Source organism: Brassica rapa, chromosome A07, assembly GCF_000309985.2.
Source record: "Brassica rapa cultivar Chiifu-401-42 chromosome A07, CAAS_Brap_v3.01, whole genome shotgun sequence".
In the NCBI taxonomy this organism is placed as follows: Eukaryota; Viridiplantae; Streptophyta; class Magnoliopsida; order Brassicales; family Brassicaceae; genus Brassica; species Brassica rapa.
This window is the reverse complement of record NC_024801.2, coordinates 25,981,250-26,005,262: the sequence shown is the minus strand read 5'-3', so window position 1 is coordinate 26,005,262 and position 24,013 is coordinate 25,981,250. Positions and strand designations below refer to the sequence as shown.

At 35.9% G+C, this 24,013-nt stretch overlaps 7 protein-coding genes and 1 non-coding gene across 16 annotated transcripts; 7 read left to right on the top strand and 1 right to left on the bottom strand.

The window, feature by feature from the left end:
* Nucleotides 1-430: 430 nt before the first annotated feature.
* Nucleotides 431-2,111, top strand: LOC103831817. Of its 5 annotated transcripts, none has more exons than XM_009107746.3 (6): nucleotides 431-636; nucleotides 704-771; nucleotides 1,091-1,139; nucleotides 1,222-1,328; nucleotides 1,450-1,532; nucleotides 1,630-2,111. In XM_009107746.3, exons 1-6 carry the CDS (start codon nucleotides 588-590, stop codon nucleotides 1,901-1,903), a joined length of 630 nt encoding a protein of 209 aa, XP_009105994.1. In that variant the 5' UTR covers nucleotides 431-587; the 3' UTR covers nucleotides 1,904-2,111. The 5 variants fall into 5 exon arrangements, with proteins under 5 accessions (XP_009105994.1, XP_018508727.1, XP_018508726.1 ...); XM_009107748.3 differs by having other exon boundaries at nucleotides 459-636; nucleotides 1,046-1,139; XM_018653211.2 differs by having other exon boundaries at nucleotides 1,091-1,328.
* A 61-nt stretch (nucleotides 2,112-2,172) lies between these two features.
* LOC103831819 (abietadienol/abietadienal oxidase) lies at nucleotides 2,173-5,509 on the bottom strand. The gene is made up of 8 exons (XM_009107749.3): nucleotides 4,173-5,509; nucleotides 3,676-4,000; nucleotides 3,450-3,599; nucleotides 3,136-3,378; nucleotides 2,979-3,050; nucleotides 2,812-2,890; nucleotides 2,609-2,730; nucleotides 2,173-2,520 (listed from the first exon to the last, which is right to left on the bottom strand). The coding sequence occupies exons 1-8, from the start codon at nucleotides 4,403-4,405 to the stop codon at nucleotides 2,281-2,283; spliced, it is 1,464 nt and encodes a 487-aa protein (XP_009105997.1). The 5' UTR covers nucleotides 4,406-5,509; the 3' UTR covers nucleotides 2,173-2,280.
* A 243-nt stretch (nucleotides 5,510-5,752) lies between these two features.
* LOC103831816 (kunitz trypsin inhibitor 3) lies at nucleotides 5,753-6,733 on the top strand. Its single transcript, XM_009107745.3, has one exon. It carries the CDS (start codon nucleotides 5,860-5,862, stop codon nucleotides 6,547-6,549), a length of 690 nt encoding a protein of 229 aa, XP_009105993.1. The 5' UTR covers nucleotides 5,753-5,859; the 3' UTR covers nucleotides 6,550-6,733.
* A 233-nt stretch (nucleotides 6,734-6,966) lies between these two features.
* Nucleotides 6,967-12,412, top strand: LOC103831815 (serine carboxypeptidase-like 2). Of its 5 annotated transcripts, XM_033275880.1 has the most exons (17): nucleotides 6,967-7,525; nucleotides 7,612-7,757; nucleotides 7,834-7,910; nucleotides 8,158-8,987; nucleotides 9,078-9,223; nucleotides 9,297-9,373; nucleotides 9,444-9,566; nucleotides 9,659-9,761; nucleotides 9,891-9,928; nucleotides 10,112-10,213; nucleotides 10,285-10,371; nucleotides 10,464-10,532; nucleotides 10,607-10,678; nucleotides 10,753-10,871; nucleotides 10,965-11,078; nucleotides 11,179-11,224; nucleotides 11,317-12,412. In XM_033275880.1, exons 4-17 carry the CDS (start codon nucleotides 8,839-8,841, stop codon nucleotides 11,395-11,397), a joined length of 1,326 nt encoding a protein of 441 aa, XP_033131771.1. In that variant the 5' UTR covers nucleotides 6,967-7,525; nucleotides 7,612-7,757; nucleotides 7,834-7,910; nucleotides 8,158-8,838; the 3' UTR covers nucleotides 11,398-12,412. The 5 variants fall into 5 exon arrangements, 4 of the variants coding, with proteins under 4 accessions (XP_033131771.1, XP_009105991.1, XP_009105992.1 ...); XR_004449595.1 differs by having other exon boundaries at nucleotides 6,967-8,987; nucleotides 11,317-12,040; nucleotides 12,162-12,412; XM_009107743.2 differs by having other exon boundaries at nucleotides 6,967-8,037.
* TRNAF-GAA lies at nucleotides 12,169-12,241 on the top strand. The gene has a single exon. It is a non-coding gene; the product is annotated as a tRNA-Phe (tRNA).
* A 1,423-nt stretch (nucleotides 12,413-13,835) lies between the features above and the next one.
* LOC103831812 (kunitz trypsin inhibitor 4) lies at nucleotides 13,836-14,759 on the top strand. The gene has a single exon (XM_009107736.3). It carries the CDS (start codon nucleotides 13,982-13,984, stop codon nucleotides 14,624-14,626), a length of 645 nt encoding a protein of 214 aa, XP_009105984.1. The 5' UTR covers nucleotides 13,836-13,981; the 3' UTR covers nucleotides 14,627-14,759.
* A 242-nt stretch (nucleotides 14,760-15,001) lies between these two features.
* LOC103831811 (kunitz trypsin inhibitor 4-like) lies at nucleotides 15,002-21,603 on the top strand. The gene has a single exon (XM_033275885.1). It carries the CDS (start codon nucleotides 20,832-20,834, stop codon nucleotides 21,468-21,470), a length of 639 nt encoding a protein of 212 aa, XP_033131776.1. The 5' UTR covers nucleotides 15,002-20,831; the 3' UTR covers nucleotides 21,471-21,603.
* A 234-nt stretch (nucleotides 21,604-21,837) lies between these two features.
* Nucleotides 21,838-23,797, top strand: LOC103831810 (kunitz trypsin inhibitor 4). Its single transcript, XM_009107734.2, has one exon. It carries the CDS (start codon nucleotides 22,993-22,995, stop codon nucleotides 23,626-23,628), a length of 636 nt encoding a protein of 211 aa, XP_009105982.1. The 5' UTR covers nucleotides 21,838-22,992; the 3' UTR covers nucleotides 23,629-23,797.
* The last annotated feature ends 216 nt before the right edge of the window (nucleotides 23,798-24,013 follow it).

Here is a 24,013-nt window from a genome sequence, read left to right as displayed (position 1 = left end):
ATTTTAAAAACAGTTTCAAAAAGTATTTTTAAATTACAAAAAGAAAATTTGAAAAAAAAAAAATTCGAAAAAAAAAATTATAAAAATTTCGAATCTGAAAACATATAATCTGAAACTATAAAAAAAAAATCTTTTTTTCATTTTTTTTATTTTTATTTTATTTATTTTTATTTATTTTTGTTTGTTTATTTAATTTTAAACCAAGAGTATTAGAGATATTTTACCCTTTAATGAATGTCATTTTTGTGACTTTCTCCTTCTAGTGCTATTTTTGAGACATAAACTTCAAATGTGCTATTATTGACGATTGCCGTCTTTTAAACACACTGATTATTTTCATGGAACCTATATTTATCAAATATTAAAAGAAAATTTTTGTTTTCAAAAATTGGGCTAAGAAATATAATGGGCCTGAATATGGGCTAACAATAAAACATAATGGAGGAAGCCAGACAACCAAAAATCAAATTTCGATCGAACAATCTGTTTCATCCTCGTTCGATTTCGTCGTCATCCTCTCGACTGCAAGTCCTGGAAAACGTAAGAACCCTAATCTTCTCAGAAGTTTCTTGTAAAAATCGAAGACGATGTCAGGGAGGGAAGTGAAAGAATACACAAATCTCTCCGATCCCAAAGGTGCGTGCGACATATCTCAATTGAATATGGTTTATCATTGTAAGGCTTTCTCTCGATTGAGCTGCAGATAAGAAATCAGGGAAAGGGGGTAAGGTAGATGATGAAGACGTCACCTTTCAACGTATGGTTGCAAAGGTTAGCGCCTCGAACCATAGCTTTGTTACGTGAGAGCTTATCTGAATGTGTATATGTAAATGCATAGCTTTGCTCTTTCTTGCAGTATACAATAGTTAGTTGATGATTCTTTTTGTATACAATAGTTACTGGAGCAATATGTGTGTGTTTATTGATTGTTGTGGAATATGTTGTAGGTAGGAAAGTTAAAATCTTTCTTTAGAATTGATGTATGTTTTAAGTGATTCTTCTGTATTTGGGAGGAGAGTTTTTTTCTGATAACATGCCCCGGCAGGGATAACATGTCCCCGCCTACATTTTTCTTGTTATTTGCATTTAGATGCAAGAGGTTGCTGGTGAGCGTGGAGGCTATCTTCATGGACGTGGCGGTACCATTTTCCTTTTTTTATTCCTCATCTCTTTTAAATGGTTTCATTACCATAAATGTTGAAGGTTTATATCTTTATGCAGCTTTGGACAGCGACGACTTACTATATCTTAAAGAGCAGATGGAAGCAGAGGATGATGCAGAACGCCTTCTGAGACGAACTGAGAAACGTGCTTTTGCTGCCTTTAAAATATCCTTTCTTGTTTGCTTCTTGTTTCTGTTATCATGATTTCATTCTCTATGCCACTAGACTTAAAGTTACTGTGTATGTCTTCCAAAACCTTTTTAGAACTTTCTTGACCATAGTTCACAAAGCTGCAACCCAAGCAGATTCATCTCCAGCAGCCATTCCCTTGCCACTTCGTGTTGAGCCTAAACCAAAGAGTCGTATCAGGTAGCAATGGCTCTTTCTCTTCATGAGCTCTTAAAATTGGTCGAACCATGAACTGGGGTTTGAATATGTGACCAATGGTTTTGTTATTGTGGTGCAGGCAGCAAGATTTACTGAAAAAGGTCGTAGAGGTTAAACCAAAACGGTCCAAAATCTCAACACCGTCAACTCCCAGCTTATCACCTCCCATTAGAAGCGACAGAGGCTCAACAGATGCTAAGGTTAACACAGTGTTGAAGAAACAGGACAGACCGAAGGAGCAACCTGGAGCTGACCCAAATGACGGCAAAGGAACTGAAAGCAAGGGGCAAGGTTATGCTTCTTCGAAAGGCTTGTTGGGTTTAGCGTATGATAGTTCAGATGAAGAAGACTGAGAGGAGTTATGAAGGTTCTATCTCCCTTTTAGTCTTCTAGCCTTTTGTTTTGTTGTTATGTCGAGAACTCGCTAGGTTTTGTAGCTTTAGGATTCAAAACAGCTTGCACCTGTTGTAATTGTTGAAACCAAACTGGTTTGTTGGAGTTTGAAACAGAGAATAGAATGAAGAAATATGGGAAGAGAAAGTCCATTGTTCTGTGTGTTTAGTGGAGTCTTTAGTGTACATAGTTTGGATTGGATTGACTTTGGAGTTAAAACACTAATATGCAAATCTGGAGTTACAATAATGACAACAAAAATCACTTGCGTTTTAACAGTGAATATACATATCATTACAAAGAGATAGATCTACAGAAGTGAAGATTGTTGGGTTGATTATTGACATTGAGGAGGATCTTTCTCCCGTCTGTTCAATTGGATCTTGAATCCATTCACTAGACGAGCAGAAGGGAAGAAGGAGATACGATCTTCCTCAAGTTGTGTCCACCTGTATGTAGTGATGAAGTAATGTAGGAAGAGAGCGATTTGAAGGCGAGCGAGCTCTGCTCCTGGACAAAACCGAGTTCCTCCACCAAATGGGCTATAGTAAGGACTCGTTCTCCAATTCCTCTTTTGCTGCACATTCAGATCAATGGATATTAGCTTTTCAAGCTGACACAATGAAGTAAAGCTTCAATGTCAAAAGGCAAAGTAAAAAAGGAACCTGAGTTTCAGGGTCAAGCCACCGCCATGGATTGAAGGAAAGACTTTCCTTGTAATAGCTCTCGTCTAAGTGCACTGCTGAGAGAAACGGAACCACGAAGCATCCCTTGGGGATCACGTAATCTGCTCAGAGCCAGAAAGAGTCGAGTTTTAAACCATGTTTCTGCTGCATATACACAAGAAAACAAACACGCTATCACATACCTTGATATACGACATCTTCTTTAGCCTCTCTCATTAGCCATATCGCAATCCCACCAAGCCTGAGTGTTTCATCTATTACCTGTTGAGAAACCAAGAAAGTTTGTTGAGTTCTTTAGCATCTAAGATGAGTAGCATGGAAGTTTCTTGAGCTTCTTGACTTGACTTACACATTGAGTGAACTCCATCGTCTTGTAATCTTGCCATGTTAGCGTTTCGCCTGCAAATTTCTCGTGTTCCTCCTGCTCATTTACAGAATGTTTCATAAGGTAAACAAAACTGGTAACCATGAGGAAGTAATCTGTTATCACCAAACCGAGATATTACCAGGATTTGGGTCATGGCCTTAGGACAGTGAGTGAGGAAGTAAACAGCAAACAGCATTGTTTTCGCGGTAGTTTCATTTCCAGCAAACATAAGATTAATGATGAAATCTGCCATGGATTCATTTGGTAAGCTTTCTTCTTCAAGCAACCTTCCAAGCACACCGTTCCCAGCAGTATCAGCTTCTTTCCTATGCACCAGCTTCTCTACGGTCTTGTTTATTTTCCTTATGATCTCCTTTCTTGCCTGAACAAAGAAACAAGAAAACTCTCAGGAAAAGACCAACTATTGGTTTTGTTTTATCTAATCATCATTACCTTCATGGCTTTGTGGTAAGTGAAGCCAGGCAAGTTGATAGGAACAGAGAGACATCCATCAACAAAATCAGAGAAAAGCTGAGACATTTCATCGACTTCTGATTCGCTTGACACTCCAAGAAGTTGGTTAACCATAAGATGAATCGCAACCTGAAAGAACAAAACCAAACAAAGATCAGAAACCTATCAAGCAGTTTACAAGGCTTGTTCTTATTTGATTACTTGCCTTTCTGCAGACATCTTGGAGAAGCACGACTTCACCGTCCTTGAAGTTACTCAACGTCTGAAGCATAACCGCGGGGATATCCTCAAGGAAATGAGTCTTGAGCTGGTCCTGACGCATCATGCTCGATGCGATTGAGTGAAGCCTTCGCTGTTGTTCACCGTGGACAGTGATGATTCCATCTTTTCCCACCAAGTCCCTGAAAGACTTTGGATAACTAGACTGAAACAGCTTGCCTTCGTTCTGCATTATGAACCTGTTAAACGCCGGGTCTGCTGATACCACTGCCCATTTCCCAAACAAGCTACACGAAAATATCCTCCCATACCTGTTAAATCCCAAAACAGAGCATTTCAAAACAGAGCACTTTCAAAACAGAGTATTTAAAAACAGAGCATTTCAAAACAGAGTATTTCAAAACAGAGTTTATTATTCATGCAAGTTTTGATTTTTCTTGCGTAGAAGATGGTTTTGATGATGTACGGAGATAAATTTAGAACCTTTTGACTTGTTTCTCGACGAAGCTAGAAGGATGAGAGCCGGAAACGGCATTGAGCCAAGCTATGGTGTCTCCGATCAAAGGCCATCCTCTGCTTCCTGGAGGCAGCCTGTGAGGCTCTCTTCTCTTTCTTTTTGTTATTCCCACGAGAAGGAAGATGGTGATGCAGGCGAGAAACGTGGTTAATGCAGAAACAGAGAGAAACCAATAGGATTCTCCTGTATGTTCGGCCATTAAAATCAGTTCCTCTGTTGTGTTGTGTTCTGTCTCGATGTGTGTGGAGAGTTCGTGGAGAGTTAGTTTTTATATAAAGAGTTTACAGCTAAGACTACAGAACAAGTAAGCAGAAACTGAGGAGATTATAAAAATGAAAAGGAAGGTGATAATGTTAAGCATTATAAAAGAATGTAAGAGAGTCGTCGTTGTAGTGTTGCGAGGTTGCTTTGACCTCAAGTAGCCTTTTTTAGGTTGACGTGACGGTGAAGGAATCATTAGGTAAGGTCAAACTTTATGGAGCCACTAAAAAAAAAAACTGAGTCAAAAAGGTGTCGTTCCGACCCCGCCTAATGGCTAATAATAATGTTTTTTGATATCGTGAGCCGCAACAGGAACCACGCGTTTTAGACGCAAACGTGGTCTGTTTGGAGTTTTTAATTGAAACATTTGCATAGTCAAAAATTATTAAGAAAAAGATTTGTATAGTTTTGCGTGTTTTTTTTCTTTCGTCTTTTAGTAATTTTGTAAGAAAAATAACAGAAAAATATGATAGGATGCGTATGAAAATATAAGATATGATTATTCTAATGCAACTGGCATTCACAGTAGTAGCCAGCAGGAGCCAGCTAATACAATCGTGTGTAAGAAGCGTTGGGACTAAAGCCTCCGAGTCAGCCGGAGACTCCTGACTTGTTGCTCAATCATACTGTTACATGACGCTTCACTGTTTACACTTCACACCAATGCTAATTATTGTTTAGCTTTGATTGGAAGCACATTGAGAGACTATATGGGTGCGAGCGACGTTTCTGATAACCAATCAAACGGAGGGTCGACACAAGTGCTTCATAGGTGATTGAACCATGTAGTTAGAAGTCATGATGATAAGAAAAATAACTAATTTTCTCTATAAGACGCAACGTTTTCAATGAGCTGTTGAATTTTCCTAAATTTTGTATACTTTGGATTTACTTTTTTTACTAATACTACTGATTTACCTTTTTTTTTTTCATTTTAAGAAATGTATAACTTTAGGATTTTCTAGTTAACTTAAGGGATCCTAGTTGCAAAAAAAAAAAAAAACTTAAGGGATCCTGCATGGTAAATCATAAAGAAATAGTGAGAAGAAACTATGTGTTGGTTAATGACATGGTAGATTGGTACATACTATACCTTCTGTAGAAAGTTGTATATTATATGCTCTCATAGCTTAACAATAATTGTTTCCTTGAAAAATCTTTACAAAATGACAAAATAGTTGTTACAAATAACATTCTGAGAGGCAAAAAAAAACGTGCGTAGATTGAGTGGATATTATTTCTTGATTATCGAAAAAGACCTATAGTCCGATATGAACTTCAATTATTGTCTGGTTACAACTTTATTTCCAACGAGTAGCATTTTTGTTACATAAAGATATGCATACAAAAAGATAAGCTATCTACACACGACACACCACAAACTCTAACCTAATGAAGATGCTTACTCTCTCTTTCATCACTCTCACCGTTCTCTCAGCCGTGTTGGCCGCAGCTTCTGCCGCCAATGCTCTACCAAGCAAAGCAGTCCTCGACATATCAGGACATCCAGTTCAGTCCCATGTCCAATACTACATCATACCGGCTAAGATCGGAACCGGCAGGGGAGGGGGTCTTATCCCTTCAAGCCGAGATGCAAACACACAAGACTCGTGTCTGAATCTCGACATCGTACAGTCATCGTCTCCTTTCGTCTCAGGCCTTCCTGTAACTTTCTCTCCACTCAACACCAAAACCAAGCTTGTCCACCTCTCAACTAGTCTCAGCCTCGAGTTTGATCCCACGGTTTGGTTATGCCCTGAATCTAAAGTGTGGAGAATCGACCATTCTGTGCAACTCAGGAAGAGCTTTGTAAGCATTGGTGGTGAGAAAGGCAAAGGGAATAGCTTGTTTCAGATTAAAGAAGATGGAGATGGTTACAAGATTATGTATTGTCCGATTATCTCTTCTGTTACGTGTATCAACGTGGGTTTGGAGATTGATGATCTTGGCGTTCGACGTTTGGTTCTTAGCAATGATCAATCTTTTGGTGTTAAGTTTCAAAGGGCTTATGATGATTCAAACTCCAACTGTCATCTCAAGCCTCGTTGGAGGATGTTCTCTTTGTTCTATAATGTCAAGTAATCCTATCTTGTATTATGGTTGGAGAATGCTTGTGACAATACCAAGTTTGTAATGTAACCAACGGTTTAAATGAAATAAAACACATGGTTATTGTATGTATGTTAAGAATGCTTGTGACAATACTAAGTTTGTGATGTAATAACCAACGCTTTTTTTTAATGAAATTAAACATATGGTTATCCTATGTATGCTAATATCTGTGCCTAAAATAAAAGTGTGCTTGATCATTTGGGTCAATAATATCATTTCTAAAACTTTGGGGGTGAATTAGAGAAAACGTGAAACTATTGGTTAATTACAAAAAAACCCAAAACTATGTCGTATTTCACTTTGAGGGCCTGTTTGGTTCACCCAGGGCAACGAAGAAGCGCCCTAGAGAGTCGATTCGGTAAATGGGGGAGGAGGAAGTGAGTAGAGGTGAAGATACTTCACTGTATCTGATCACAAAACCCGTTGATGACTCTTCCCTTAATCAATTTTGTTAGCCATTGAGGTTTGTTTGTTTGTTTACATATTACAACACTGTATGATGACGACGACGTATCACTAAACATATTGATATTAGAATATTACAAAATAGTTACAAATATTACTTTACGTTTAAAAAGCTTGTTTCTTATGCTCGCCATGGTAGTTATGTATAAGTTTGTATTCTGTTAACATTATTATATACGGTTTGAAGATCAGGCACGAAATATTCCCATTTTAAAAAAAATGTGATAAGTTCGGTGACGAAGCCAAAGTTAAAAGATGAAGAGTTTGTAGAGTCCACTACTTGTCCAGTCCATAGAGGAACTGGCTTTCTCACTTCTCAGAACTGAAAACGAATGGTGAACGACTACGTTTCCTCTGTTCTGAAATCGCTGCTTCTGCTTCTTCAACTCGTCTTCTTGAGCCACCATCATGCTGGTTCTGCCTCAGTAATCAAGTTTCTTCCTGGTTTTGACGGCCCTCTTCCTTTTGAGCTAGAAACCGGGTTTGTTTTCTTTTCATGTTGTGTGATTAGTTAAATCCGAGTTCTGAAGATAATCTAAGTACAATTACTGTTTCTTGTGAATGAAGTTACATTGGTGTTGGTGAGGAGGAGGAAGTGCAATTGTTCTACTACTTCATCAAGTCTGAGAGGAAACCAGAAGAAGACCCACTTGTTCTCTGGCTAAGTGGAGGACTTGGCTACTCTTCCATCTCTGGCCTTGTTTTTGAGAATGGTAAAATATATAAAACCTTGATTTTCTTCAACTCGTTCTTTTGTGTCTTTGATTACAGCTCAATTCAATTCAACAGGGCCTCTGGCTATGAAGCTTGATGTTTACAATGGAACTCTCCCTTCTTTGGTCTCTACTACATAGTCATGGACGAAGGTAACAACAAATTAGTATTCCTTCCTTCCTTTTTACCAAATTTTTTTTTTAGTATTCCTTACACTATATGTAGCATACCTTACCATATGAATAGTAGCATCAATGGCCATCGTTCTCTCATCTTCAGGTCAGACTTTTGCTACTATCAAAGCAAGTCCTTCCTCTTTCTTTTTTGATGTTTTCTTGCTTCCCACTCAACGTTTTTACTGCGGTTGAACTCAGTGGAGTTGTGTGTTTTGGATTATAGGGAGGTGGACACACAGCAGAGTTTAAACCAGAGGAAAGCTCCGTCATGTTTCAGAGGTGGATCATTGGCCAACCTCTGTAAAATAGGAGAGTGGCCTTTACCTATAAAAGAGAAGAGATTGTGATTCTCTAACGTTATTTGTGTACATATCCTAGTACATACCTTCTCCATATATAAAGGGCTAGGCTTGGCCTTTATGTCACTTTGAACTAAACTGAGTAAGCTTCTCCGAGACATTAAATCTTGAAACTGAAATATCACAGTAAACAATTTCCCCTTATTTAAAATCATACAGTGAGAATGTATCAAATCATATGATGTTATCCATATCTCCTTTGTTCAATATTGTTAGACATTATTCCTTGTTTGTATGAAAACGACGTATCACTAACTATCTTGAAATTAGAATATGATAACATAAATAATAACTTTAGGTTACAGAAAAATAGAAGAAAATTTAATGCCCACGACAAGCGCGAGGACAATTAACAAGTAATAATATTGTATGCTTTTTGATTATAAATCTGGCACGAAATTTTCCCATTAAAATAATGTGACAAGTTCAATGATGAATCCAAACTTGAAAGATGAAGAGGGGACTAGGCGACTTTTTATTGTTTTTAGTATACAGACCCAATAGCTTGTCCTGTCCTTAAAGGCCATTGACTTGGAAAAAAACGAATGGCTAACGACTATATTTCCTCTGTTCTGAAATGGCTGCTTCTGATTCTTCAACTTGTCTTCTTGATTCAGCATCGTGCTTATTCTGCCTCTATTGTCAAGTATCTTCCTGGTTTTGATGGCCCTCTTCCCTTTGAACTCGAAACCGGGTCTGTTTTCTCTTCTTGTTGTGATTGATTGAGTTCTTGAGTTTTGAGATATTCTTACTAGGTGATTATTTTTGTTTCTTGTGAATGAAGGTACATTGGTATTGGTGAGAAGGACGAAGTGCAATTGTTCTACTACTTCATAAAGTCTGAGGGGAACCCTGAAGAAGACCCTCTTCTTCTCTGGCTAAGTGGTGGACCTGGCTGCTCTGCTATCTCTGGTCTTCTACTTGAGAATGGTAAAATATAAAACAGTGATCTTCTTCAGCTCTTCTTTTGCGTCTCTGATTACAGATCGATTCAATTCAACAGGGCCTCTGGCTATGAAGCTTGATGTTTACAATGGAACCGTCCCTCCATTGGTCTCTACTACATACTCATGGACAAAGGTAACACAAAATTGTGTATGATGATCACAAAAACCGATGAATCAATTAATCCTTTGATCATTTTCATCAGAGTTCAAGCATATTATACTTGGATCAGCCTGTTGGAACTGGCTTCTCCTACTCACGGACTCATCTTGTTAACAAACCTAGTGATTTAGGAGAGGCCAAACAGATCCATGAGTTTCTTCAAAAGGTAAATTAATGATAAACTAATTAAATGTCTCTTGGAGAGATTAATTTGTGCATATAGACATCAATAGCCTTTTTATTGTTATTGTTGTGCAGTGGCTAGGCAAGCATCCAGAGTTTTCCTCCAACTCTTTCTACGCCGGAGGTGATTCTTATTCCGGTAAGATTGTTCCGGCTCTAGTTCAAGAAATCTCAAAAGGTATAATATGTTTGGTTTTATATATGATACTAACCCGGCCCCTAAGCCCTTTTATAGTATCATTTTTTGCCATCTCTCAATCCACAACTCTAACAGAAGAAACATGATGATGATGATGATGATATGCAGGAAATTACCAATGTTGCAATCCTCCAATAAACCTTCAGGTTCTTTGGTATTTATTTAATATATATATATTAGCATGTGCAATGGAACATTGGGCAGAGCTTCGAGATTATAAAACTTACCTTATAAAATATGTATGTAAATTGGAAAAAGTAGTAACCAATCAAATATGCCAAGCACTACAAACTGATATTTTTTTGTCAATGCCAACATTAATAATATAGGGCTACGTGCTTGGTAACCCAGTAACAGATGGAAAAATTGATTCTAACCACCGCATTCCGTATGCTCATGGTATGGCGTTTATCTCTGATGAACTCTACGAGGTATGAACACATCATGACATTTGCTCTTTTGTTTCTACAATGAAAATAATTAACAAACAGTTGGCATGCAGTCGCTAAAAAGAAATTGCAAAGGAGAATATACATATGTTGATCCACTTAACACAAAATGCTTGGAACTCATTGACGAATATCATAAGGTACACGAGGAATTTGATTTAGTTGATGTTATGTCTTCTGCCTTGTTAAAGATCATCATTAAATTTAGAAATCTTTTGTGGTTATTTTATAGTGTATAGATGGATTGAACCTATATAGTATACTACAACCTTGGTGCAAAACTGAGAATCCAGATTGCTATGTAAGTAAATCCATCTTGCCCTGTGTAACTGTGTTCACCGTATCTATACACATATATAAGTTTTGCTTTTGCAGTATTATCGCTGTTTGTTAGTTACATACTGGGCCAATGACAAAACCGTACGCAAAGCTCTTCAAATCAATGAGGTAAATATATATGATTAATTATTTTAATAGATTTTGTCTAGTCTTATAAATGCGGCGATCTGTATGATTGGTAGGAGAGTATAGGGGAATGGGTACGATGTAGATATGGTATTCCTTACACATATGACATTATAAGCAGCGTACCATACCATAAGAATAACAGTATCAATGGATATCCTTCTCTCATCTTCAGGTCAGAGTTTTAACCTTTTGGTTAACTTTTTTTCTTTTTGTTCCCTACAAGATTCAAGGATTTATGTAGCTTTGTGCGGTTTTTGGTGAACAGTGGTGATCACGATATGGCAGTGCCTTACCTTGGAACCCAAGCTTGGATAAGGGCTCTCAACTATTCTATTATCGATGACTGGAGGCCATGGATGATCAACGATCAAATCGCTGGGTATTTATATGCACCCAACTTTCGTCAAATTTTTTTATGTCTCTTGTTCATTTCTTCCATTAAACTCACGTTAAGATTACTCTTGACTCTTTCTTGGTAGATACACAAGGACTTATGCAAATAAGATGACATTTGCTACTGTCAAAGCAAGTCTTTCTTCTTCTTCTTTTCTTTTTTTTTTTAAGTTTCCACGACATTTTTATTGTGGTCTTTATTGAGTTGTGGATTTCGATTACAGGGAGGTGGGCACACGCCAGAGTACAAACCAGATGAAAGTTCTATCATGTTCCAAAGGTGGATCAATGGCCAACCTCTATAAAAGAGGAAATTAATTATGATTTTAATATTCTATCAAAGTATGTACATAGTACATACTCTCTAGTACACACATTCTCCAAATATATAAGAGCATTTGGCCTTTTAAGTGACTTGAAATAAAACTCATAATTTGTTAATTTACTTTGTAAACAACTACATGAACGTTGCCTTTCAAGATTGCTACATTTGCATTACACTTCTTTACAGAAGAAGCAAAACAAAGATAAAGTAAACTTGGAGTATGTAAGAGTTTCTCATACTTTTATTTATATTTGGATGTAGCATATTAAGTTAAATGTTCGAGGTGCATCACCGGCAGTGAAAACTCCTAAAACACGAGGCCGGTAAATAAAGAATGCTCGTGAAAGGTTTGCAAATTAAATACTGGATGATCATCTTCTCAAGATATGTACAATTGCTTAATTTCGATGTCCAATATAAAATCAAGAGTCGACATCCATATAAATTAAATAGTAATTCCTTCTATCAGACTCACACTGAAATTGCTCTTTGATTCTTCTTCTTTATGAACAGAGATATACAAATAAAATGACTCGTGATAAAAACTTGGTTGCAGACAGCCTAGCAAAAAAGTGCTTTGTTAGGTGAAAATGATGTAATGGTGTTATTCATAATTTGTTAATGTAAGCAACTTGACTAGTGTTGTTCTAGCTTGCTTCATTTGCATTTTACTTCTCTACTTGAAAACAGTCAAGAAAATTTTGAGCACTAAAAGATATGATTTACCTACCTGGTGTGAATCAGTCAACTTGCGCGGATAGCTCAGTTGGGAGAGCGTCAGACTGAAGATTTGAAGGTCGCATGTTCGATCCACGCTCACCGCATCTTTTTTTCTTTGTATATATTCCTCTGTAAAACGAATACCAAAAGCCCATTTTAATGCCCACTATGTACCCCCCCCCCCCACAACTTTCACATCTATAATCAGTTTCGACATCGGTTTATTTGATTCGTTTTACTTTTCTTTCTTTGATTTAATTTGTTTCAGAGTTTTTGTATGTTTCTTCCAATAGATTGAAAATATAAAACTTTGGTTCAGATGAACCATTTAAAATATGTAATTGACATATCTAGAAGTGAATGGTGATGATTATATTTGTACAAAAAATAATCATATTATCCGATTCGGTCCAGGTCTTTTGAATTCAATTAGTTATATTATGACATATCTAAAATATATAACACTAATTATAAAAAACAAATATCAATGTATAAAAATGTAAAATCCAACACTCGCAGGGATGCGCGGATCAATCTTTATATTAAAACTCTTAACAAATATATTCCACTTCAATGGTTTATTATCCTCCATAACTTCGATATCGTGTTATTCTTTGTTTTATCCGGATATTTCACAAAAAGAGAAGAATAGTCTTCACGTATAAAGGATGAACGATTATTTTCTGAAAAAAACCATGTAGTTATATTTATAACATATTGTAGATAATAGAATCAGAGAAATAGAGCTAGTGAAGCACATACCATTTCATTAGTAAAGTTAACCCGTTATTGATAAAGAAAAACAAACAATTAGAAAATGGTGAAACTCTGGTTCGATCTCTGCTGACCATCCAAACTACCTTAAATAGCAAGAATACGTGGAGTGCTGTAGGTTGAGTTCGGTCGCTGAAGAAAAAAATATATTAGAAAATAGTGCTCGGAAAGTGGAATATTTATAATAAATGATCACATGCTTTTGCAAATGCTGTATAATTTTTTCCATTATGCATAAAGAAAAAAAACCAATTTCTCTATATGAGCATCAACTATATATGTTTATTATGGCTTAGGGAGTTAGGGTAATTAAAAATATTCACAATTGTTGGACTCGTGCTGCTTAGTGGCATTAAACATTAAGTTTAGAGCTACTAATTTCGATGCCAACCACTTGTTTTAAAAAATGTTATGGTTTAGAGGATGAGCGGCTTCGATCATTCCTCATCTTAATCATTGAGTGTATAGCTCAAACTTCACGTGCTCGTATAGTATTCTACCAACTTTTTATAGGAACATAAGATTAAAAACGTGGTAGTCAAAAAAAAGAAAAGTAAACGGAGTGTTAAAACTTAAAAGTGTATTTTTTTACTTTTAAAATTTTTAGAGCTGGAGATGTTGTACTCCCCGCCCTACTAAGTCGGCTCTATAGTAGTCACTTTGAAAGAAGAAAAACTATCAACGGCTAACTACACTTTTGACTACATTGAACCTTGAAGATTAACTGAGATACAGAACTAATGGAGCTTTTAGTTGTTCTTTTTCTTCTCGTGGCGTTTAAATAAAAAAAATTGTAAGAAAACAGAACTATAGTGAACACACATGATCTCATCCGTTAACCAACGCGGTCCAAACCAGGCTAAAACCCACGAAAAATAAATAAACAAACAAACAAATTTAAGAATTAGTAGCGAATAAATTAAAGACCCGTGTAGTAGAAAAGACAGGCATCTTCTCGATTATCAATGTGTGCGCATGTATACGCATCCGTGTATAAATACCGATCACATGAACTCACAATTTCTTCATCCAAGTAACATTTAAATCTCATCAGCTAAATAAACTAAAAAATGATGAATCCTATGTTTTACTTTCTTCTTGCCTTAACCGCTGTTTTAGCCACGACCGCAAACGCTGGACCAGTTCTCGACATTGATGGTGATATCATATTCCACGGCAGCTACTACGTTATCCCCGTCATCCGGGGCCCTGAAGGTGGCGGCTTAACTCTCACCCCACGCAATGGCAACCAGTGTCCCCTCTTTATCGGACAGGAGCGTTCAGAGGTCGAAAGGGGCATTCCCGTGAAATTCTCAAACTGGAGGTCTAGAGTTGGGTTCGTTCCCGAATCCGAGAACCTCAACATCAAGATGGATGTCGAAGCTACGATCTGCGCTCAGTCAACTTATTGGTGGGTCACTCCAGCCCCCAGTCACTGGAGATCGTTGTTCATAGCGGCTGGTCCTAAGCCAGAAGCTGGAGGAGAAGATTCGTCGAGGAGTTTCTTCCAGATCAGGAAAACTGAAACAAAACTTAACGCTTACAAGTTTGCATTTTGTAGGGACGGCAACGATTGCATCGATGTCGGTAAAAACGTGGAAGGTGGCGTTCAGGGTTTGGTTGTATCTAGGCCACCATTCGCTACCCCATTCGAGGTTGTGTTCGTGAAAGCTACTGAGAAACAGACTTCATCCAAGACCATGTCTATTATCTGAGAGAAATTAAGGACCACTTAATAAAAGGAATAAGAGTTATAACTTACGTCTAATAATAAAACTCTATCTATGTATGATGTTTTCTTTGTTCATCGATCATCATGTGTGGAATAAAACATCTTTCCTTTGTTTCTTTGTTTGTTTTTAATTATCTCTCTAGTTTAAGATTCACATAACTTGGAAAAAAAAAACAGAAGCATTTTCCCTTTTAGAATGACCGGATAAAAAAATAGGTTATCTAACACAACTGCACGACGAAACTTCTACAGTTGTTTGCTTCATGCATATACAATCAAGTGAAATTGCTGTAAACATTGATAATGTTTTTTTATGAAACGGATGGATCGAGTAATAAATAGAGCTCGTGAAACACATACCATTTTATTAGTAAAGTTGGTACATGATAGAAAAAAAGACAAGCAAGCAATTAGCAAACTAGGATAGGATAGTATCCGCGTTTTTTGAAAGCGCGAAATTATTTTTGAAGCACGGAATTATTTTCTGTTGATAAATTTATTAATATATTTGTTTGTTCACTAATATATTTAAATATGGATGTTTTTTGGTTTTTGGTTTGATTTTGTACGGTTGTGGTTATTGGGCTTTTATTCAAAAGATATAGAAATCACTTGATTATTTATGAATTTTAGTTTAGTTTAGGTTTAGTTATTTTGGTTTTGGTTTGGTTCAAATAACAATATCGTAAATCCGACAAAATTTCGAGTTCAATGAGCGTATGGATGGGTGCGAATAAAAATACAATTTGAGTTTATCTTTTTAAATTATGTTTGGAGACAATTTGAGTTTCAACATTTTATAATTTGTAAATGAAATTTAGAAGATATAGTTGGTGTTTTTTATTTTTAAATGTGTTCAATGTGTGTTGAAAAAAAAAACAATATATAGGGTGTGATTGGTAGTGGCTGTAGGTGATGTCCACAACCTCATTTATTTCTACAGCACTAAATTCACAGCAATTAAGCTTTAGTAAAAATTTCAAAATCACAGCTTTTAAAATAACCTACAGCTGTACAAGTGTTCTGTAGAACCAAAAATCTAGAGTAATTTTTTGGAGCTTTTTATAAAATTGTAAAGCAATAAAATCTAAAGGTACTGCAAAAAAGTCTGTAAATTTTTTCTACGGTAAATTTTTTAAAGCTATCGGACCCATAATATGATTAGTTTCATGTAATATCCAACTACTTAATATTATTTGGCCCATCTATAATCTATCCTATACTAAAAGGCAGATATAGAGTGATTTTAGCATGTCCACGTAGGCAAATATATTTGGCCAATCAAAACATTTCATTAAAACACGTTGGATCTCCTACATTAAGCTATTGATTTTGTATGGGCTTTGATGTGCTTCTGCTGGGCTACAATCTATCGCTACAATTAACCAAAAAAAAACAGCCCTAGACAGAAGTCTCTACGGCTCTACCTCTTCGTCTTCTTCGCTTGATACCACAGCGATTCAGCTTGATTGATCCACTTCTGTATAATCAATACTCCACTACATCTCGATCAACCAATTTCTTCTTATCTATCCTATACTAAAAGGCAGATATAGAGTGATTTTAGCATGTCCACGTAGGCAAATATATTTGGCCAATCAAAACATTTCATTAAAACACGTTGGATCTCCTACATTAAGCTATTGATTTTGTATGGGCTTTGATGTGCTTCTGCTGGGCTACAATCTATCGCTACAATTAACCAAAAAAAAGCAGCCCTAGACAGAAGTCTCTACGGCTCTACCTCTTCGTCTTCTTCGCTTGATACCACAGCGATTCAGCTTGATTGATCCACTTCTGTATAATCAATACTCCACTACATCTCGATCAACCAATTTCTTCTTAATGATTTCGTTTCGGTTTTCTCTTTTCCTCCTTCTTTATATACTCATTTTCTTCCTGTGTACAAATCAAACCCTAAAACTTCTCTAACTTCAATCTATGGCGATGAAACCAAATGGGAAATCTCCTATCACCTCCGAGGATCTCAGCCGCCGCTACTCCCACCAGCTCATCTCCGTCGTCGTTTACTGCCACTCACGCGGTGTGAGCTGATGGGTGTGGATATGCTACTTATTGATCCAAGGTTATCTGGATCCTTATTTTAGTATTTGGTTCCAGATTTTTAGTTTTTTTTCTTAATCCGGTTCACTATTTTCCTTCTCAGGCAAAGCTCATCCACGTCTTTATCAATTTTCACCGTCTTAACACCTTTAAACCAAAGCCGCAACGAAGCAGGTTCACTTAGGTCTCAATTTACTATAAATAATGCTGCTTTTTAAGTACCATCAGCACTAACGGAATCCATTTCAGGAAACTACCGGAGCTTGGCTGAGATCGCCATGAAAGCATAGAAGCAATATCCAGCCAACGAATTTACTTTATTAATCTCATACAAGGTTACAGGCTTAAAAAAGAGTTTACAAACTTAACGTAGGATGGTTATCGTGAATGCAATATACCTTGCCCTGTTTGTTGTTCTATCGCCTGTCTCACCTAATAATATGTCTCATAATTTTTTTTTGGTCACTTTTATTGTGCCTCACAGTCAGTAATGTTTCTTTCATTCATCACGCCATTTTCAGGCTCAAAAGGAACGAATGAAGCAAGAAATTACAGGAACAGGCACTAATGGCCGAGTTGGGGAGCCTGTTCATGGTTCTATTGGCAAGAACCGAGATGTAACTGAAGAGAAGAGTAGCTTTGACCTTGCAGAAACCAAATATGGAAACACGGTTGAGAAACGCAGTTAGTAAACTTTTCAAACTTCTAATGCCCACGGAGAAATACACCACAGGAGTAAAGAACATGGTGCTTGAGACACTGTTTTCTGCAAAAATTGAAGGCTTTGTGGATGGATTCAGAGGTGAAACCAAAGCGGCCAGCACGGAAAAAACGGTGGACAAGTAGTTGAGAATCATAAGCTGGAGATGAAGTAAAGAGCAATGAAATGGCATCTTTGGCTAGATCGAGGGAAAATCTGATGCTTCGTGTAGCCTCTTATGCTTCATGTAGCCTCTTATGCTTAGACGTATGACATGAGATTTTCTCATCCCACGGATCAGTTGTGCCGGTAGCGACAAGGAGTATCAAGTTCAATGCAGACCAATTAGGAGATTAAGAAGAGTGTGTGTGGGGGGAGAGAGGCTGTGCTGTGTAAGAATAGGGAGAGGGAATACTCATAAGGATGAATTTGAGAGAATTTTGTTGTAGTCATTGTAGTCATAAACGGTTAATTTCATTAGTTTTCCCAACATCCAGCCAAATTAAAAATAACTCATGCACTCGGGCTCTTAAAGCTTATTTTAAGATTGTTATCTCTCATGTCATGGCGCAAACAAAACATAGGTTCAGTTAGTACCTGAGGAAATATTTTTAACTGGAGTTATAATATATTAATTTAATATTTAAATTAAAAATATATGTATTATTATAACAAAAATAAACTTTTTTATAAATTAATGGAGGTATATGAGAACTTTGACATGAATTAGTGGAATCAAATGCCAAATTTTAACTAAATATTATAGTATTTGTTTTTTAAAATACAGTAAAAGATTTTTTTTTCCAATTTTAGTGGGATCACTTGACCCCAGATGTCCCTATGTGCCCCGCCCTATGTTCAGTAAGAGTTTCAAAATATACTTAGTCTGTCCAACAAAAACCATCCAGGTCATTATCGAAAGTTTGCCACCATAACCCAATAATAAAAACGATTAGAAATTGGATTAAATGATAAGTGGATGTTTGTACCGCAGGCTACCAAATTAAAAATTAGTAATGACCTTTAGTCTTTGAAAGGGCTAATAGTTAAAATAAATATTATAGTTATCATCACACTATTTAAATAACTAATAATAAAAGCAATCAGCTTACAATTTTGTAAACCGGCTTTACCAAGGGTCATGGCATGGCATTGGCGCAAATGAAAAGCACCGACGAAGAAACAAACCCCATGTCTACCACTAAACTTTTATGGCAGTTCGTATCACAACATATGTCGAGACATGTTGGACTACATAAACCAGTCCTATTGTCGCAAGTATTATGTGGATTCGGCGAGGGTCCTCCTCATTGGTAGTAGCACGATCAAAGAGGCACCACAAGAGACCGATCACCATTGCTTTCTCTTGATGGTCCGTGTTTGGACTTGCATCTCTTGATGGTCCAAGAATAGGTCATGAAACAAACAGAAATCTGTCAAGTTATGTAGTCATCATCTTATTTTTTGTGTGTACTCTTAAGTCTGAACACGTTAGAGATAGAAAAATTATGAGATGAAAATCTACGAGCCTATGATGGTTAACAAAAGCCAAGGTCAAAAGTTAATAGCTGTTCTTTTGTACTTCTCAAAACCATTGTTCACTTAGGAACAACTATATGTTTCTCTATCAAACGTTACTTCATTGATGAAAATCATAGAAGAAACCCAAAATTCTGATAAGAGTTAAGAAGATAGTTAAAAGTATATATATCTATATATATACAATGGCTTTACAACTTGAAAAAATTGGTAAGAGATACAAAAATATGTTGCTTTGATTCGAGATTTATAGATTAAAATAATTATTTGCTTTTAAATGCACGAACAAAAGCTTCGAACTTCTTAACTAGCTATTGAACCACCTTAGTTTATTATTATGTTTTTTTAACCACAAGCGTATTATTATGTTATAAGCTACGAACTTCATATTATGTTACACCTTAGCTACGGACTTCATATTATGCTATAAAGAATGGTAATCTCCACTTTGGAGCTTATAACTGGATCATGGAAAAATGCTGGTGGGTGCAAAGATTTGAAGATATCTCATTTACTTGGCCGCGAAGAAAGACAAATTAGGTGGCGGATCTTTTGCCTAAAGCTAGAATTCCGTATGACAATTTATTTGTATGCTATTACAATGTACTTACTTTAATTGTTCATCCTCTTCATGAAGGATTATGTAAACTCCACCTAAGTTTAATAAAATTAGTTGTTATAAAAAAATTATGTACACTACTATTTCTTACATTTAATTATATATTGATCCACCTTAGCTTCTTAAAAGTCCAATACCACAAAAATAAAAACTTATCTATTACAATACATCAAAAGTGTTTTGAAATAAAACTATGAAAACCCTTTAAACAAGAGATTATATAAAAATAATACAACAAAATCAACAATTAAATATAAAAAGCAACTATAGTCTATAATATTTGATATTCATATAAAAATCAACAATTACATATAAGAAGCAATTATCCGCGCGAAGCGCGGAAAAAAGATCTAGTAATTTTTAAAAGCTCATTGTCGTTGTTAGCTAAAACCAAAAAAAATCCATTGATGAAAATTTTGTTATGTATCTTCTTTGAATTAGTTTTTATGAGAATTAATATTGAGTAATATTCTTTCGTTAGGATTTGGACGTTGTTATACCGTTTGTTTGTATTTTTTGATTTTCTAATTCAAATTTTGTTATGTATCTTCTTTAATATTAATTTTTATTATGTCGAACAAAGACTATGTAATTTGGTTGAAAAGAAGGGATTAGTACATGTGTTACAAAGACTTAAAAAAACTATCTATTTAATGCTTTTAAAACACGATGCTGAAATTACTTATTCAGTAAGCACATGATTTTGTATCTTTCCTCTTTAAAATAACCTTGTTGTTATCCTATCTTCTAAAGACTTGCTCAGGTCACAAGAATCAAAACACAGGTGTGGAAACTATCAAACAGTAAACCAAACTTTTGACCAGAGTGCTCAATTTCGAACCAAGCCCGATTGAACCAAGAACATTAACAGAAGTAACAGAACTAAGGGGTTTATTGTTCATTTTTTCTCATAACATTTAAATAAAAACTTGTAAGCTATAGTCAACATATATATGTTTCTTATTCATTTACCAACGATCCAATACAAACAAATTAAAGAAGCGTTCGTAGCAAAATAAAATAAAATGAAAATAAAGAAGTGCAAGAAACGTGCATGGATTAAACAATTATACTTGAAAAAGCTACGCATCTTCTCAAATCTCAATATACTTTTGTTTTTAGTTAATAATTCAAAACCTAAGCGTAGAGTATACAAAGCTGTATTGTTCATGTATCCACATCCGTGTATAAATACCGATCACATGAACTCACGTTTTCTTCATCCAGTATCATTCAAACCAAATAAAAAACATAAACCCAAAAAGCATGAATCCTATGTTTTACTTCCTTCTTGCCTTAACCGCTATTTTGGCTACGACAGCAAACGCAGGCGGGCCAGTTCTGGACATTGAAGGTAATATCATATTCGGCGGCAGTTACTACGTTATTCCCGTCTTCTTCGGCGCTGATGGTGGCGGCCTGACTCTTTCCCCCCTTGGTAACAAGCAGTGTCCCCTATATATCGGGCAAGAACCTTCAGAGGCCAACATGGGCATTCCCGTAAGATTCTCAAACTGGAAGTCTAGAGTTGGGTTCGTTCCCGAATCCGAAAACCTTAACATCCCGATGGATGTCAAAGCTACGATCTGCGTCCAGTCAACATACTGGTGGGTCGCTGTATCTGGCATGCCCACTGTGAAGTCTTTAATAGCGGCTGGTCCTAAGCCAGAACCTGCAAAAGATTCATCCAAAAGTTTCTTCCAGATCAAAAAAGATGGAGATTCTAGTAATGGCTACAATATTGTGTTTTGTCCTAATGATAAAGATTGCATTGATGTCGGGATATTTGTGGACAAAGATGGCGTTCGACGTTTGGCTTTAAGCTCCACGCCATTCCCAGTTATGTTCCTGAACTCTACTGATGAGACAGAGACTTCGTTCAAGAAGACCATGTCTATTATCTGAAATAAATTATAAAGACTACAAATTAAAAAAAATAAGAGTTTTCACTTACGGCTAATAATTAAACTCTAGTTTCTTTGTTTTTTTATCAGTCTTCTTCATATATGGAATAAAAATTGATTTTCTTTGTTTTTTATTTTCTTTTTGATTCTCAATCTAGTTAAGCGTCACATGACACATAACTTGAAAATTAAACAAAACATTTTCCCTTTTCGAATGACCACATATAAAAAAACAGATTATCTAACACCACTGCACCACATAACTTCTACAGACGTTAACAATATCACAAAAGTAACAATTTCAAATTTTTATAAGTTAACAATATCAAATACTTTTTAGGTTTCTCAATTAAACAATATATCAAATACTTTTAGGCGGTTTCTCAATTAAATAATTTTTGTTACTTTAGATCTCACAAAAATATTATTTAGATATTCGCATCTCTAAAATATTAATCCATTTGGCGAGATCCAAGAAACTTTCAATAATTTTAATAAGCTTATCTGTAAATAATGAAGAACTTACAATGCATATAATATATGCTTGAGGAACACTTAAAATGCAGTTAAGAGAAACACCTAACATGCCATGCCATGTGCGAACCGCGAATCAAGTATCTATTAATCAAAATTTGTATTAGGGCACACTTACCATGGTGATTGCTGGTGGATTGATTAAAGCATCATTATTGAAAGTTTTTCAAGTTGTTTTTTTTTTTAATTTCGTTTGAAATATTTTTAAATGCCTTTTTATTCTTTGATTAATCAATATAAAATTTAATTAAAAAATACATATTAATATAATTTGTATTTATATTTTTGTCGATCAACTTACCATACCGTCAAGGCGTCAATAATAATGTTTTGAACTAGTTCAAGTATTTCGTTCGGATAAATCTGTCAGTGTGTCAGTGCTTATCTGCATCTCCAAAAAAAATTAGCCATGCATGTCGCGAGAACCGATTCCTTTCAATAAGCTTAATAATGCATATAATATATCCAGGAGGAAACACCTAAACACGCAGTTGAAAAAGGAACAACTAAACGTGCCATGTGCAGACTGCGAATCAACCATTGACTACCAATCAATATTTGTATTAGATTTCGATAGCTATCAACGGGGTTGGGTAGCTAAGTAATTATTTAAATTAACCACAAGGTGGAAGTCGGACTTTGGGAACATACATAATCTCTTATTCGTTAATCAACGGTCCAAAACCAGGCTTAAAAACTTATCTCCCCATATGCCAACACATTAAAGAAGCGTTCGTAGCAAAAATATAAATAAAATTAAAGATGCGTGTAAGAAAAGTGGAGTAAGCAAAAATATTTTCAAAGATAAGATAGGCATCTTCTCAAATATCAATGTACTTGCTCGTTCAAAAGTAAATTAATATTTAAAACCCCTAAGGTGGATGTGCATGTATACCCACCCATCCATGTATAAATATCGATCACATGAACTCATATTCTTTTCATCCTTTAACATTTAAATCTAAACAATTATATAAACTCAAATAAGGATGAAGCTAATGTTTTACTTCCTTCTTGCCTTGACTGCTATTTTTGCCGCCACCGCAAACGCTGGTGGACCAGTTCTCGACGCTGATGGTGATATCATATTCAACGGCAGTTACTACGTTCTCCCCCTCGTCTGGGGCCCTGCAGGTGGCGGCCTGACTCTCACCTCTGGTGATTACAAGAAATGTCCCCTCTATATTGGGCAGGACTCTTCAGAGGTCAACATGGGCATTCCAATAAAATTCTCAAACTGGAAGTCTAAAGTTGGCTTCGTTCCCGAATCAGAGAGCCTCAGCATCGAGATGGACACCAAAGCTACGATCTGCGGTCAGTCAACTTACTGGTGGGTCGCTGCGCCAGACATGCCCAAAATGTTGTTCGTAACGGCTGGTCCTAATCCTAAAGAACATGTGGAAGATTCACGGAGGAGTTTCTTCCAGATCAAGAAAGCTGAAGACTTTCGTATCGGTTATAAGATTGTGTTTTGTCCTCAAGATAATTATTGCATGGATGTCGGGATACATGAGGACGACAATCATGGTATTCGGCGTTTGGCTTTAAGCTCTGAGCCATTCTCAGTTCGGTTTGTGAAAGCTTATGGGACAGAAATTTCGTACAAGACTATGTCTATTATCTAAGAAAATTAAAGACTACTAAATTAAGAGGATAAGAGTTACCACTTACAACTAATAATAAAACTCTATATGTGTTCTTTGTTCATTAGTGATCATATGTAGATGGAATAAAAAAATCTTGTTTTTCTTCTTCTTTTAATTCTCTCTGTTTTAAGATTCACATAACTTGAAATTAAACAGAACCATTTCTCTTTTAGAATGACCACATTTGGAAAAAAAAATATCGAACACCATTGCACCACACAACTTCTAGAGGCGATTGGTTCATTCATATATGATCAAGTGAATTTGCTGAAAACATTTGAATATTGAACTATACCCAAATGTTAGAAAAAAGGTACTACTAATTGTTGACAAAAAAAAAACTTCATTATATATGTATGAAGAA